Raw genomic sequence first — 16,483 nt, 5'->3', positions numbered from 1 at the left:
ATGGTGTAAGAGTTGATCTGACAACCCATCTTCTTAATGGTGCTACAGTAATGAAGGTTTCATTTCATTAATAAAATGTAATTTTTCCTTTTGTGACTTAGGAAAGCTAATAACCAAACCATAAAGTGCTCTGCTCACAATGTGCATCCCCTTGTCCTCATTATGCCCTTGAGGACTGAACCAAAGTGGGCCATACAGAGATAAGGGAAACGAACATGATCACAAGAAAGAGAAAGAAGATACTCACGAGGAACAACGTCCAGGCGTAGCTCGCACTGATCAGAGCCCACTCTGTTGCGGACTGTACAACTGTATAACCCAGAGTACTCAGTCGTGGCGTTTTTTACAGATATGACAGGTGAATTCATTTCTAGGAAAAGAAAGGCGGGGCGCAGCAAAGCCCATTTTTACAGGAGGGCTGAGTTTTTCAGTAAAGGGAAACCCTAGGAAGTTTAACAATCGAGGCAAAAGTGACAGGCTGAAGCTGGGTGCAGAACCAGCTGCCACACAGACACATGCACGTCTCCAGAATGCGAACAACTGTGCCTCCAGGTCATTTGCATCGAGGCAAAAATAAACACGACCTCCGTCTCCACCCAGAGAGTCTCGGCTGAAGCAGAGCCATATTATAAAAAAATACTGCATGCCATAAAGGCTCTTTGGTGCAATAGAAAGATTTGCAAAAGCCATTTCATCCACCCCCAAGAGGAAAGAAATACATGAAAAAAGCCAGAAGAGGTCACACAGTTTGTGTCCTAATTTAAAAAAAGAAACAGAGGCTGAGAGAAATGCTACCTAGCCAGGGTGGGGAGAGTGTAGATCAGTTTGGATAACAGGTCAGTTATAACAGAGCAACTAATTCATAACTTTATAGTTAGTGTCACAGAGGTGTTTTTGAGATGTTTTTGTTTTGTTTTAACAAACACCATGGGCAAATTATAGTATCTTCAACATGAATCTAGGCTCAAGAAACTTTCAAGATCCAAGACTTGCTACAATTTAGTCATTAAGTTACAATCACGAACATTTTTTGTCAGTATTGCCATCAATTAAATATATACATTCCAAAGAAACCAATTATAATTTCCAAAACTGTAAAACTGTTATAAAAATATATCTATTTATACTACATGATAGTATGTTGTCATTATAAAACACTGAATAATTTCCATGAAATCCTGATTGCTCTGTATAGAAAGGGGAAAGTGTGTTGGGATTAAAAAATATATATTCACACGCCTCCCCCCCCATTAGGTTTAAGCCCAAATCAATGGCACATTGTACGAACTATCTCATCAGCGGTACCTGTTATCAATGCTGGGGGCAGTTTCTGCGAGTTGGACAACTTTTGCCATTCATACAATAACGGAAGTGATCCTTCCTTTGGTTCACACTTCAGTTTAAAGTCATTTCCAATTTCTTCTGATCCGTCAACATAACATCTTGTACCCGAAGGCTTAACTGAGAAAAGAAAAGAAATGATGACTCTACACCAAAGAATAGAGTTTATGTTTACGAGGATGACTTAAACATGGAGCTGCAGAACCCCCGACGCCTCATCACGTGTTCCAGGCTCAGAGCCGACAAGACTGAACGACTACCACAGGGTGTCAACAACAGTTTCCCAGCTTCGTCCAACACAACACAGGCAAGACTGGGCTCAGGCAAGCGGCCACCGCACGGGGAGGAACGGCAGGGTCTCAGGCTTCCGCTTTGTGCCCCTTGACTGCACGGGACATGCCGGAAAGCAAGCAGGCCTCTTCCCCTCCAGTCCTAACCGGTCCCTCTACATGGGAGTGTGTGCCAGGTCACATCCCTCTGGCGCCATTACCATGCCCGTCAGGGGATTTATAATAAATAATGCTGCTAACAGGGACAATTCACTTGGTGAAATTAAGGACCAACTAATATGCCACAATTCCATTAACCCCAAACCATCCAGAGAGCAGTGTTACAAAAACGTAAATTGGAGACTATAGTCCAGGTCTCTCTGGGTCACTGTTTAAAGAAGCTGTTAACCCCATGACCTGAAATTCACCCCAACACTGGATTAACACCTTGGCATTTCATACTCTTACTGAATTTGATTAAAGAATAATGTACACACAATAAAATGAACACATTTTAATAGTGTGCGTTGATCATGTTAGACAAACGTGTGTGTGTGCATGCACGTACACCACTCCCCGCCCCGTTAAGCAAACCACCCCGGTCCTCTCGTAAGCCGCCCTTGTGCTGGGTGCAGTTATCTCAGCCACGACTCTGGCCCCAGGAGCCACCCATGGGATGGTCATCACCACAGATTAGTTCTGCTGTTTCTAGAGTTGTGGAAGTAGAGTTATAACACAGTATTACTTTAGTCTTGCTTCCCTTATTCATTGTAAGGCTTTAGAAATTGATTCACGTCGTCTCTTTCAAAAGTCCATTCTTTTTCAGGGCTGAGTTGTATTCCACAGACTACAACACAAATTGAGCTATCCACTCATCTGTCGGTGAACACTGATTCCAGCTTTTGGGCTGCTGTTGAAGCCTGATTCACTGAACTGACCAGGAACAGGTGTGTAGTCTGTCAAAACAAGACTGACTGACCAGTGAGGAAGGCACTATTAGGGGCTGGGGGGTGTCACTGGAGCGAGAGAGGAGGGGTTCTGAAAGACTCTAGGAGACTCTAAAAGAAGCAGAGATTGGTTCTGAATCCGATGCTGTTTCTGAGGCTGGATTAGGAGAACTGGCAACGAAGGCCACTGAGCAACTGCATACCCTCCTCAGTGTGGGATGGGTAGTGTAAGGCGGGTCTGGGGTGACACCGAGGAGACAGCAGTAATCTGTCTACAGCCATAGTTTACTGCAGCTCCACGACCTTGGGAGAAACCATGTCCCCGCTACACTCTCCCGCTGGCCGTATCTGCATCTGTCCTCACAGCCTAATAAATGGCAGGACGTTTTCTTTTTTCTTTTTAGCCTGAACTGCTTTTCATTCTTTTCAGTCCTGGATGGGTTTTCACTCTTACTACTAGGAATAAACGAGAATGGGTTTTGCAGTTGTACACAATTATGAATAACACTGCTTGAACACTCATGTAAATACTGGAATGTCTTCCTTTTCTCAGTAATTGCTGGGTCATTTATGGGATGTGTATGTTTGGCTCTAAAAGAAACTGTTTTCCAAATCTGGCCGACAGGAGCTATCATCTCCAGTGGGGCATCTTTAACCACTGATGCCAGTCATGATCTCATCTCATCACCCACTTCTTGATAATTCTTCAATCTGATGGATTTCTCCCCTTCATCTGTTACCACTTGTACTTTTTCCTAAGGACCAACAAATGGATTTAACTGCATTGTGGATTTCCCAAGCAAACCTGTCTCTTTTTTTAGATTGATCAGTTGCCCTGGAGACCATATGAGGTGGACATTTAAACGGGTTTTGCAAATTATTTCATTCTGTGAATCTTCAACAAAATGAACTTTGTTCTTCATTTCTACAAATTACCAGTAAATCCTTTATTCCATAAACTAGTATTGGGACATGAAAGCACTGCTTTGTACACCAAGTATCTACTGGTGACAGAGCGCATTAACCCCAACCCTCATCTCTTCTATTAAAGGTACCCCTTCCCATACACCAAACACATCCAACAATGAGCAGTTACCTGAAGTGACTGCTTGGGAAATCCAAGGCCCCACTGAGTCTGAGATTGCAACATACTCCATCCACAGATAGAACACGACTTTGCCAACATGGTTTCTGAGCGTCACCTGGGAGTAGCCTCCCCCACCCCGCTTTCCAACCCTAACCATTATGCTACTGGAAAGACTCACTCTTTACCCATGGCATTTGTCTGGATTGAAAAACAGAAAACCACAAAGGGACACAACAAAGTTTTATCTCCTAATGTTTCTTTGGTCTGGTGTTCCAGGATACCCGGGCCATTGTCTTCAGAATATCTTTCTCTATGATCACTAGCTTAGATAATAGTTCTACTGAGGGAAGGGTATCTGACCGTCAACTTGTGCCTGGCCAATGGCTCACCAATGTAGTAAGGTTGTGCTTCATATATATATCGCATCAGCACCCCTCTATGTTAGTGGTCTACAGAAAACACACCCTAAGTCCTCGTATGAAACAGGATATATAGGGTGGGGCAAAGTAGGTTTACAGTTGTGAGTACGCCAAACACAGAGTTTATTCTTGTATTATTTATTGTATTATTTCCCATGTGAACTGTAAACCTACTTTCACCCCACCCTGTGCACTTTTAGCATTGTGTCCCTTGTCTAAGAATGCTTACTTTGCTTGGTTCAAAACACCGACTCCAGAAAAACTCCATGCATCAACACTAAAAATCAATGGGCAAAGTCTGAGGAGAAACAAGGCATCTATCTGTATGTTCTCAAAGTGGTTCCCCACAATTGTTTTTTAATTACGGAAGGAAAAATTGTATGCTGGCAGTGGACTAACCCGTCAGATAAAACATAAACCAAGTGATTATGATTAACAATGAGACTCGACATCAGGCACCGTCCTGGAGACCGTTCGCTAGGAACGCTCTCCCCTTTAAACAGCCCGGCCTCTTTATACCAAAAGGCCTCAGGAAGAAGCCCTTTCAGAGCTGCAGGCAAAGGCTCTGGTGTGGCTGCAGTACCAGCTACTCCTGCGGGTTCTCCACTAATTCCCTTTCTTACCATCACCCCCATTCGGCTTCTTTATTGAGCTGTACCCACAGGGACGGCCCGGGGAGTGGAGCATGCTGCGATAACAGGTCGCACCTCACTCCCAGGCAGCTAACAGTCACCTCCGGGTCATGTCCACAGCCGCGCATGGGGCTCCATGACTCATTCCTCCGCAAACAGCAGAGGGGTGGCATGTCCTCCAGATTTCCCACAAACGTATCCAAGTTCATGCAGAGCCTCCGAGAGGGAACCCAGCAAGAGCTCCACTGGACGAGCACTCAGTCTGGTTCCTAAAGGGCACTTCATTTGTCTCCCCCCACACAGACTGCCTAAGGAGCATCTTCAGGAAAAGCTAAGAGATGCACTTCCGTCCAAGTGTCACTTTCAAGAGAAAATTCTAGTAGTTTCTCCAATAGCATGACTCATGTGAAAACAGGGAAGAGGGTGCTGCAAGCAAGTCTGTCCTCTTGAGTGTTAGTCATCTCCACTGCTCTTAGGGGTGACTTCCTGCTTTCTCTTCTTACCCACATTTAACCCTTCTCTGTCTCCTCTCTGGTCTGAAAGCAGGGTTTACTTGGCCATGGTGATTCCCCACAGAGTTAACAAAAGACGTTACTGAGTCAGTGCTTCCCACCGATCCGTTCTGAGGAATTAAATGTTGGGGTTGTGACATTTAATGCGAAAGAGCCATTCCTCCTGCCCGACAGTCACGGCTGCTGCCACCAGTGTGCTTGGCCATACCATTGTCCAATCTGGTTCCTTTTGGGTCACAAGCAGCCTCGTGCTATAACAGTCCCTTCAGTGGAAACCTGTGAATTCAACCCAGAACCTGGTCTTATAAAATCTCTCTCTTTCTCTCTCTCTCTCTCTCTCACATACACACACACACACACAGCTCATTTACACTCCTTCTGGGAATATGTGCCAATCCTACCCCCATAGTATCCCTGCCCCCATCAAACAGGAATTTCACAAGAAAAAATCTGATAAACTGGTATACTCTGTTTGGTACATCGTGAACCAGTTAAAGTTCCATATATATCTTAACTCAGTGCTTTCGGAGAGTAGTGTTCAAAGAAGATATATAGTCAGGGTTATAATCCCAGGTGTGCCTGGGTCTGAGACATGAGTTCAGACAACTTATTAAACTTGTAACTGCCTTCACATTTATCAAAAAGAAAGGTAACTCCATGCTCACTGGGTGTAGACACAGAAACCCAGAATCTTCAATATTATAATATTCCTTTTCCTGGTTTCTTGATCAGGTTCACTTGCTTTCACACCACAGGACGTATTTTGCATGGGTGCCATGTAGAATGAACTACCTTTACCAGGACCCTTGTGTGCCCACTAATGATGTTGCCAGCGGAAGGCCACCTTTCCAACCAAGACAACCCCTGACGTTGCCGCTGGAGCGCACGGAAATCTACACTCTTGTTCCTGCGCTGACAGTCATTCTTTAGAAGACAGTGATGTTCAAAATGAGTCTGGAACCCAATATGCTTACCCCCCCCCAATTAGTTCTCTAATACGGAAGGAATGAGGGAGAAGTTGATGTGGGGGATACCTGTCTTGATTTCAGAGAGGGGCAAAAAACTTCCCAGTCTTAGAGAGTTTGTGAAATCTTAACACTTATCTCCTAGAGAGAGCTACAGGATACCCACCCGAGTGACCATGTGGCAAATCCCCTTACTTTCAGCATGAAAATCTGTGATTCTCACGGAGGATAAATGACTCTGATGTGCAGTGGTCTTATCCCAATTCAATATTCCTCTAACATACTCCACCTCCTCCATTATAGTACTCCAACTAGTCGTCATAGAAACCTCATCTATTCTTTGGGCAATGCAATTTGAAAAAGTTTTTGGTCCACGTAACAATTTTGAACTGAGTGAGATCAAGTATAGATTTAATGATAGTTACATCTTGCGGTGCTTTACAAAGGTAGGCTGGAGCCCAGGAAATGAAGATGCTTTTTAATTCTCAGGACAAATCTGAGGACAACACAAAAAACAAAAAGAGAAACAAAACCTGGCCCCCCTGACTCCTGGCTTGGGGCTCTTCTTCTGTATCAAAGAACCTTTTCATCTACTTTCAAACTCTTTTATCCACTTCGCGAATAAGCTGCTTCGCTTATTTTGTCGATCCAAAAAAAGTCTGCTAGCTTCACGTTTTAAATGTTATTTCAAATATAGTATTACTTCAAATGTTTAAAATTATCACTCTAAAAAATGAAGCTCTGTCTCACATAAATGCTGCTACTATCCTACCGGGACTGCCCCCCCTGTTAATAAGTAACATTCATGGAAAGAACTTACCAAGAACTGCCAGCTGAATCTTCTTATTTCCCACACCAGGGGCTTTTTTCACTTTGCACTGATATGTGCCAATGTCTGACAACTGTAAATTGGTTACATTTATTGATGCATCACCGGATTTGACATCACTGCTCGTGAAATGTACTCGTCCTTTCAGGTCTTGATAGTAGTTGTCATAAACTTTGTCACCAGAATATATGATAATCTAAAAGAAAACCAAAGTGAGACAGGAAAAGAACAACAAAGCAAAACCTGCCTCATTAAAGGTGCTCTGGAGACACTATTGCTACTACGGGATCCAAAAAAAAGAAAAGAAAAGAATGGGAACACCTATCATGATGAAATCTACAAGTATTCAAAGCAAGATTAAGGAAACGTTAAGACATCAAGGTGATCCTTGAGTACGGCCACACTCCCATTTCACCGAAACCAAGATCCAACATGATTAGGCGATACAGCCCTGAATTAGAGTTGAATCCGTGAAACTGGACAAGAACGCGGGCTTGTGAATTGCTGTATGATCTATTTCTCAGTGACCTTAAGGCTGCAGTATGTGTGCTGATCAAGGGTATGAAATTAAGTACACACCACCACCACTCCCCCAAAAGGGCTTACCTGTGACATGTAACAAAAGCCAAAAAAGTCATTTTTTTTTGCCTGAATACTAAGTTGGAGAGTTAATAGCTAATACTTGAACATTCTAGACCCTGATAAATAAAAATCCTAAAATAAGCCTCCTAAGATGCGTGCCCAGGCTAACAGGACCTTCCAGTGAACCCCTGTGAGTAAGAGCAGAGGCCCTTCCCCGATTCCCCTGAGCTTCCCGAGCCAGTTACAGGCTTTAATGGAAATACTAAAGGCTGAATCTAGTGGGAAAATCAATTCTGTGGTAAACCTGACGTGGAAGAGAATTACTGGTATAAGAGTCACCTCTAACTACAACTAAAATGAATTTAACATATGCTGGATAATTTTTTCACATTTGCTAACAAAATCCTTCATTCTGGTCACCTGTGACCCGAGGCCCAAAGACCAGTGGTGCTAATCAAACAATAATCAGAAAACAGACTACAGTCTATACTCGGCAAATAATTTTTTTTATCCCAGATGTTAATTATGAATGACCGTACAACCAGAATAAATGTCCTATGTAGGAATTTCTTGAGGGCAGGGACTTGGGTTCTTTTCTGTACTGTCACCTCCCTACCATGCTGACCCCCAGTCTTAATTCACTAAAGATCTTTTATTTATATAAACACTAAGTGTCTGCTTCTAGGAAGCACTCAGTCGCAGTTTGCTAAGTAAACAGTGGAAGGGTCCACAGCTAACTCTGGAAACAGCCGGGACTGCATTTGCTGCATTTCTCGCCACACCCACGTGTCAACAGCAACACCAAGAACTCCTCAGCAGAGGCTTCCCTGTCTTTCTTGGTATGTAACTGTGGACGCCCCAGAAAGTCCAATCTATTGCACTTTCAATCCCTCACTTTGCCACACACACACTTTCACAGTCTCTAGAAGAGGGCCTGACAAATAAGAGCTGTGTCCCCGCTGTTAAGTTCATTTTGTAAACTCTCTTGGTATTTTCCCACAAAAGCAGTGTTATAAAAAGGGGAAATTAAGAAATGCGGAACTGCTGTTTAGGAGGCATTTGATTCCCCTTCACAACCCTGCAGGCGGTGGTACTGTCCACATTTTTGCCTTTAGCTCTAGGAAAGAGCGCTCACACATCAGCTAGTGCAGGGTCACGCAGCTAAGAGGCCAACCACATCCCTTTGAGATGACGTGTAGGCTTACAAGACACTTGTGCACACAGCATTTCAGTGAATTCTCATTACAGTCTTAAGAGGTAGGTGTCTTTGTTCCCATTTGAGGAAACAAAGGCTCCGAAACATGGGAGGCAGCACCGAATGCTGCCGAGGATAACGAGGTGCGGGTTGAGGGTGGGGAGGGGCAGAGAAACCTGGGTTCAAACAACAGCTGTGATGTTGCCAGTTGTGTGGCTCTGGGCATGTTCCTTCAAATCTCTGGGCCTCTGTTTTCTCCTCTTGATGCATAGAACAATAATTCTCATTTTAGGGTGCTGCTTTAAGGCTTAAATATATATAATTTCAGTATATGAAACACTGCAGAGCACACAGTAAGGACACAGTACATGGTAACGGTCTGCTGACTAAAGAAATCACACAGGGAGGAAGGATGGAAATTGCTCCAGCCCAGTCCCCCACCACACTGCCTACTAGCGCAAATATACTAAAATAAGGGCTTAGCTAACACATAAGGTAGCTCAAGTCTATGAAAGCATTTTCTTCTGTGCCAGTCTCTCCCTAAACCTGCTAGCTTTCTTCTGACCAGATGTTACTGTGTTTTACACCACGAGGCTAGTTTTTTAACCCGTAAGTCCTGTGGGAAGCAAGGCTGTGTCTACCACTCAACAGAAGACTTCAGGTCCCCCTCCCATGAGTGGACACACAAGACTACAGACACACACTGGGTGTCTCAGTCTCTAGAAGCACCTGCTTATGGCTTCACTCATAATTCTTAAGCCAGAGGCATTTAACACCTGCCCTCTCTATCTACTCATCTTGACCATGAGTAGAGTCCTGGACTTGAAAGGGAGATGGACCCTGCACTGCCAAGGGCATGAGGGTACGCAGGACCTTGGATAGAAGCCTGCGGTCTGGGTGCTGGCCCTGCTGTGGCGGGGGAGGGGATGGGAAGAGCAAGGCAAGGAAGGAGGGAACAGGGTGTCTGGGCTGAGCAGACACAGTGACTAATTTCAATTTATTTTGCGTAGGGAGATGGAAAGAATTTCCAGGAGCAGAATCAGGGCAAAGGTATGCCCTTGGAGGGTGTGGCCCTAGTCACTCTGAACTTGGGAAAGCACCTTAATTATTTCCTTTACAATGACATCATGGGCAAACTGCCTGAAAACATGCCAATAATAGTAATTATTTAACTGCACTGTTTAGCCATTAAATAGCTGAATAACCCCTTCTTTTATGTGGACCATAAGTAAAAATAAAACTTCTCTTCTAAATATATATATATATATATGCAAACACGTACGTACACATACACATATACACAAATATGTGTACGTATACCCACCCCCCTGTTGAAAATCTCCACATTACTTTTGGTTGCCCCCAAACTTAACTGCTAATAGCCCACTGCTGACTGAGAAGCATTACCTGTAACAGAAACAGTCAATTCACACATATTTTGTATGTTATATGTACTATATACTATGTTCTTACAATAAATAAGCTAGAGAAAATAAAATGTCATTAAGAAAATCATAAGGATGAGAAAATACATTTAGAGCATTTATTGAAAAAAAAAATCCACATACAAGCAGACCTACACAGTTCAAACCTGGGCTGTCCAAGATTCAACTAAATTACCATATTCCTCAAATATGCAGATTTATTTTTCTCTTCCTGATCTAATATAATTTATTAGCACTGAGTTCATTTTTAATTCAATGTGCCAAATGAAGCTAATACACAAGATTCTACATTAAGTAAACTACTCTGGTACAATTAAAAGGAGGCAATTTTCCTCTTTTGTGCTACTTTTGCCTTTCCAACTTTTTACATTGTCTCTTATTACTTTGTAATTTAAAAATTTTCTGTAACAATATTTTGATATTTAATTTTTTAAATGAGCACTAAATATTTCATAAATTGCTGTTTTGCTAAGAACACTTTGCTTTGCTTTTAAAGAAATTCAGTACACAGGATGTTTACCTGAAATAACATAGAGAGCAGACTTTGCAACAGCATGTAACCGTGCCGTGTACTGTTATACCTGAAGAGTCTTTTACTGGTATCAGAATCCTTGAGTTAAAGTTACAAATTCAATGCTCTCAGCTTTTCAAAACTCCAGCTTCCTCACTGTTCCTTAACATGTATTATGCATGTTTCCGCCACGCTACCATGTTAGCCCCACAACTTCCTGACATACCTACACTTTGTAATCCAGATTTTCAGAAGGTTCACAAGGCATGTCCCCCCACACCTCTGTGGTCAGCACAGTGATGGGCACTGAAGACAAGTTCCAGAAACATCTGCCGCGTGAGCGAGCACGCCGCAAACTCACCACTTGATCCACCTTCTGATTATCAGCTGGTGACAGCAGCCACTCAATGTCCAATGGCCCCTGGTCCTCCGGGCTCTGGGTGAATTTGCATGGCAAATAGGCAGTTTCCCCTTTGGCCTTTTCAATCATGTGTTCAGGACTGGTGATACTCAAACTGCTGGTCACATCTGGGGAAAAAATATGCACATGGACTAAATGTCTGCACTCAGCACACCAGCCTGTTCAGAAGGAACACAGGATGTGGTGGAAACAGGAGGTGACTTGGGACCGGAGTAAAAGAGTTCACACTCAGCGGTGCCCGGTTTTTAGTTTGTGCCTTTATACAATTAGAATGACAATATCTATGTCATTCAATAAAATTTCCTTACAGAGCACTGGGAACTTGCCAACTTTATAGGAATATAGGTTTCTAAGTGTAGAGGGTGCCTTATATCCAAGCAGTTGTTTAAAACTGAATTAAGCTGGAGTCTCTGAAAGGCCAGCTGTGTCATGAGTTCAAGGCCACATTCCTCGCACTTGCCTGGGTGCCACACACACGCTGGGAATTCCCCACCGCTGGGAGGCATGCTGAAGAATTTTGACACATTTTGTTGCCAAGACTTCTTTAATTCTAGATTTTTATTAAATTTGATTCTGTAACTTTTATTAAGTGCTTTAAAATATTTCTAAGCTAAGAGAGTACATCTGAAGAACTGTCATGACAAGAAAATGAAATCTTTTTCTTTTTCTTGTCTTTGTGTGTGTGTCTATATGAACTAATAGATGTTAACCAAACTTATCGTGGTGATTATTTTACAATATGCACATGTCAAATCACGTTGACCGTCTTTAGCTTATACAATGCTGTATGTCCATTACATCTCAATAGAACTGGGAAAAAGTTGTTGTCTAGTTCTAAGCAATAAATTTTGATGACAATCCAAAAAAGGGTAAGCTGTCCATTTATATAGTTTAAATTCACCAAAATAGTGGATATCAATATTATATTTAAGATATTTTCTTCATTCCTTTCTATCGTCCTTCTGAAAAAGTCAGTCATATTTATTATATATTTTTAAAAATACATCTTAAAATTCCAACATTCTGAAATTTGTATAACACTTCCATTTAGATCACACTTAAGGAAAATTAATGTTAAAGAGCAATACTTGAAAAATACATAAAAGGCAAAATAAGATGTCCTGAGCCCCAAACAAAATTCCACAATACTCTTCTGATTGAGTTTTCAAGAGATGGCTTAGTCCCACTGAAACATTATAAGAACTAAAACAAGTCTTCCTCTTCACTTGGGGTGCTGAACACACAATACAATATAAAGATGATGTACTACAGAATTGTACCCATGAAACCTATGTAATTGTATGAACCAATGTCACCCGAATACATTGAATAAAAAAGTAAACATTTAAAATAATAAGTCTCTTGGCTGCTAATGGTTTACAACAAAACTAATTTCTTTTCCATGCCTAAAAGGTAAAAGTAACCTGTGAGCACAATGGCACGGTTTCTTGATCTGTATAAGAGTAAAAACACCAAGTTTAATCAATTCACATTGTGTTTTTCAAAAAAAGCAATTTTGTTCATATGCCTTTACACATAAACATAGGTCTGTTCACAACTTAATGCGACTGAAGTTTCAACAAGCTAACTGGGTATAAAATGAAGATTTTGTCTATAAATCAACTATCACACAAAACTTAATTTTTTTATTATTTACACCCTAAAAGTCTGCATAGCACTTTTAGATGACATTTTCTGATGTATGATTCAAATATCTAATGTATGCAGAACCAAAGTTTCAACTAAACAGCAGATACTAACTTCCAAGGCTGGACAATGACCAGCAAGAGGCCGGAAGCACTAAGATGGTGGTACACAGATCCTGGCTCTTCCTCTGCTCTCACCATAAAAATAAAAGCAGTAGAGAAAAATTTAAAGTAAATCCAAATCCTAATTCTCCACAAAAAATTCTGACAGAATAAACCACGAATGAAGAATTAAGTTGCTAGCCACCCTATGGTCTTTTCTGTTAGCACACTATCACTTGTAATAAAATGTTAATAGCCCTGGCCAGTGGCTTAGTGGTGAAGTATCATCCTGTACTCCCAAAGGTTGTGGGTTCAATCCTTGGTCAGGCTATGTGCAGGAGGCAACTGATAATGTTCTCTCTCACATCGATATTTCTCTTCCTTTCTTTCTTTCTCTAAAAGCAATAAGCATATCCTTGGGTAAGGATTCTTTTTAAAAAGTTAATAAAGTTGAAGCCAAAAGGGTGAAAACAAAAGTGAAGTCAAGTTACAGTCAAGATCATTTACATTCAAGCACCATCTTAAGCTTTTAATCACATTTAAGAGCACCCCTTAAACAGCCCATTAAAACTAGACACAGACTCTGTGCCCCCTTAAATCAAAGGCTGGCCCGTTGACCCACAGAATACAGCATAAGTGCTGCTATTCTGAGGCTAGGCCTCACGAGGCCTTGCTGCTCCTACTCTGGTTCTCTCAAACCCCTGCCACCAAATGAACTTATCACATGGAAGAGAACTGATGTGTTTGAACAACAGCTGCAACTCCCCACAACTCTCCCGTGGTCCAGACAGCTGTCTATACAGGCCGCGAGTGAGCCCAGAACTTCCCCTCTAAGTCTGGACTAAACCAGCAACTCACAGAATCAGGAACTAACATGCATTTTTATTTTGAGTTTCTACAGTTTGGGTGGGTTTGTTACACAGCAAAGCCTGATGATACACCATCCAGATCCGCCTATTCAACCCAAAGGGACTACTTAATATTGCCAGAAATGTCCATTCTACTCCAATCTGCATTGCATACCCATATTTCTTTCTTCTTAAAATTATGTGATTTGATATTTATGTGTGTGATCTCAAGTGTTTCTCCTGAACTAATATTCAATCCTCTGAATAGATATTTTATATCATCGTTAATAAACTCAATTCAATTCCTACCTCATTCACCAAGGGAGCATTCTGCTCCTTCCCCAGCGTACAGTGATTTCTGTTTTTCTACAAATGCGCACAGTATGCACTTTACTTGATGCTCTCCACAGCACCCTTTTGACCTTACATACACTATTCTGGGTATTTTTCTTTTACAAGCTTTACTGTGAAGCCAACTCAGGTGGCCTCCACAGTTTTGTCACAGCTTCTAGATGTGGATGGGCTTAGTACCTAACTCTCTTCTGCCCACAGCACCCACCTTGGTTTTTTTATTTTTTTTAACAATTTTATTTATTTATTCTTAGAGAGGGGAAGAGAGGGTGAAAGAGAGGGAGAGAAACATCAATGTGGGGTTGCCTCACACGCACCCCCTCCTGGAAACCTGGCCTGCAACCCACGCATGGGCCCTGACTGGGAATTGAACCAGTGACTCTTCGGTTCATAGGCCAGTGCTAACCCACTGAACCACTTCAGCCAGGGCTACCTTGTTTTGTTTTTTTTTTATAAATGCTGATTTACCATCAAATCATTCTTAGCTCCATCAGGGTTGGGAGAACTGTGGGTGCCTCTGTGTCCTGTTGTAGTTCCTTGCACATTGGTAGAGAAGAATTGGTGACTAGATCATACATTTGATCAACTTCAGAAATGCTGAAGGAGCACTAGTCTGCCAGCCTTCCATTACTCCTGCCACTTGAAGATCTCCTTCTACAGCTACTACGATTTGTCACCTGCATTTAATCAATCTCAGTAGTAACACTTGATGTGTTAGGTAAGATGAAAACAATCTGAGTACACTCCAGAATGAAAATTTCATTCCAAAATGAACAAAGGCATTGCCCCAAAATATAGGGGTAAAGATGAAAATGAAAACTTGCTATTAAAAAAACAATGAAAACTTTCTGCTTACTCTGTACTTTAGGGTTTTTATTTTGTAAAACTCCAATTAAAAACTTTAATGACAAAAGATATTTAAATGTGTCTAGATCCAAACCCTAATCCTGATCTCAATATTTCTACCTACACAAGTCACTAGAATAAAACACAACTTTGTTTACATAATAGTATCCTTCGTTCTTAGTTGACAGATAAAAATTATCTTTAAAAAGCACCTAAAGTGTTTTTTATCTTTAAAAAAGCACCTTAGGAAATAGTTACACAGGTATAAAAATAATCTGGAAAGTTATATACCAAACTGTTAACTGCCGATGTTTTTTGAGAACTGAGATTTTTAAGAAAGGTGCTTGCCTATTCTTGCTTTAGACTGAGAAGTTCTTAACGTGTACATTGCTAAAGAAATTTTAAACAGACTTTTAAATGTCTTTCAGTGCGTCTTTTCCAAAAAATGTTTCAAACATTTGACTGTTCTTCAATGTATTACACTGGAAATGAATTAAAATCTCAAGGTCATACAAAGTAGTTACAAGGTTTCCTAGCAACACTGAAGGGGCCTCTCAGCACTGAGGCCGTTTTTGGAGTGTTGATGTGTACGCAACAGACACACTGGAGGAGCCAAAAAGCACTTTAAAAAAAAACTGTATCAATATCTTTCGATTACAGTTGACATTCTATATGATTTTGTATTAGTTTCAGGAGTACAGCATAGTGGTTAGACAATCACACACTTTACAGTGATTGCCCCGATATTTCAAGTACCCACCTCGTACCATACACAGTTATTACAATATTAGTGACTATATTCAAAAGGCAAACATTTGGTCTCCTTGAAGTGTCTCTGGGAATTCTTTCCTGATCTATTTATGAAACTACATGATCATTTAAATTGTACAATCAAACAGAGTCTGAAAATTAATCAAATAACAAATCTCTTTATGACTTTATTCAAACTTATATTCAGAGTATGACAAGCACACTGTCAACAAGTCCTTGCAGGACACACCTAAGTAACATCGCCCAACTCCAAATCTTGGATCTGTCAAGTTTCTCTTCCACCCAGTCTGACTTCTATCTGAGCATCAAAATGACAATTTCATGAATGCATTTTTTAGCCCTTCATGTTGTCCATCTACTACTAAGGCCTTAGAGATGTTTCTACCCTGAGAATGGAGAACTGGAGATCCTGGAAAGCACTAACTACAACGGGAGAAAAAAGGCAATGCTTGAAACAGATCACCTGCCTTGATTTCTTTAATACTATTTTCAAGTCTAAGCTACGTGTTAGCTGGGATGGTCTTCAGCATTTCTTCCCCCTTATAACAATCTTAACATTATAGAAAGTGCTCATGAAACGGCGATTGGTATAAAAAAAAAGGGAGAAGGAAACATGGGAGAATTCTTAATAATGTTTTGAGTGAGGAAAGCCTTAGAGAAAAATAGAGGAGAATCACACAGAAGCTATGATGGGAAAAAGAGACTTAACTATATTAAAATATTTTAGGTTAGAAAAACAACCAGCTTGCATTCAACACACACTT

General features: G+C 41.3%; 1 protein-coding gene across 2 annotated transcripts in view; it reads right to left on the bottom strand.

The window, feature by feature from the left end:
- CXADR (CXADR cell adhesion molecule) overlaps positions 1-16,483 on the bottom strand; it is a 54,222-nt gene that overhangs the window by 20,845 nt on the left and 16,894 nt on the right. For both annotated transcript variants that reach the window (XM_037055556.1, XM_037055555.1), the window contains exons 2-5: positions 11,096-11,262; positions 6,993-7,197; positions 1,306-1,461; positions 248-370 (exon numbers count right to left, since the gene is read on the bottom strand). In XM_037055556.1, the coding sequence (XP_036911451.1) occupies positions 248-370; positions 1,306-1,461; positions 6,993-7,197; positions 11,096-11,262 (651 nt within the window). The remainder of the gene's footprint in view (positions 1-247; positions 371-1,305; positions 1,462-6,992; positions 7,198-11,095; positions 11,263-16,483) is intronic.

Source organism: Sturnira hondurensis, unplaced genomic scaffold (genome assembly GCF_014824575.4).
Source record: "Sturnira hondurensis isolate 20B ecotype Veracruz unplaced genomic scaffold, ASM1482457v3 Scaffold0008710, whole genome shotgun sequence".
Taxonomy (NCBI): domain Eukaryota; kingdom Metazoa; phylum Chordata; class Mammalia; order Chiroptera; family Phyllostomidae; genus Sturnira; species Sturnira hondurensis.
This window is presented reverse-complemented; position numbering and strand designations above follow the sequence as displayed.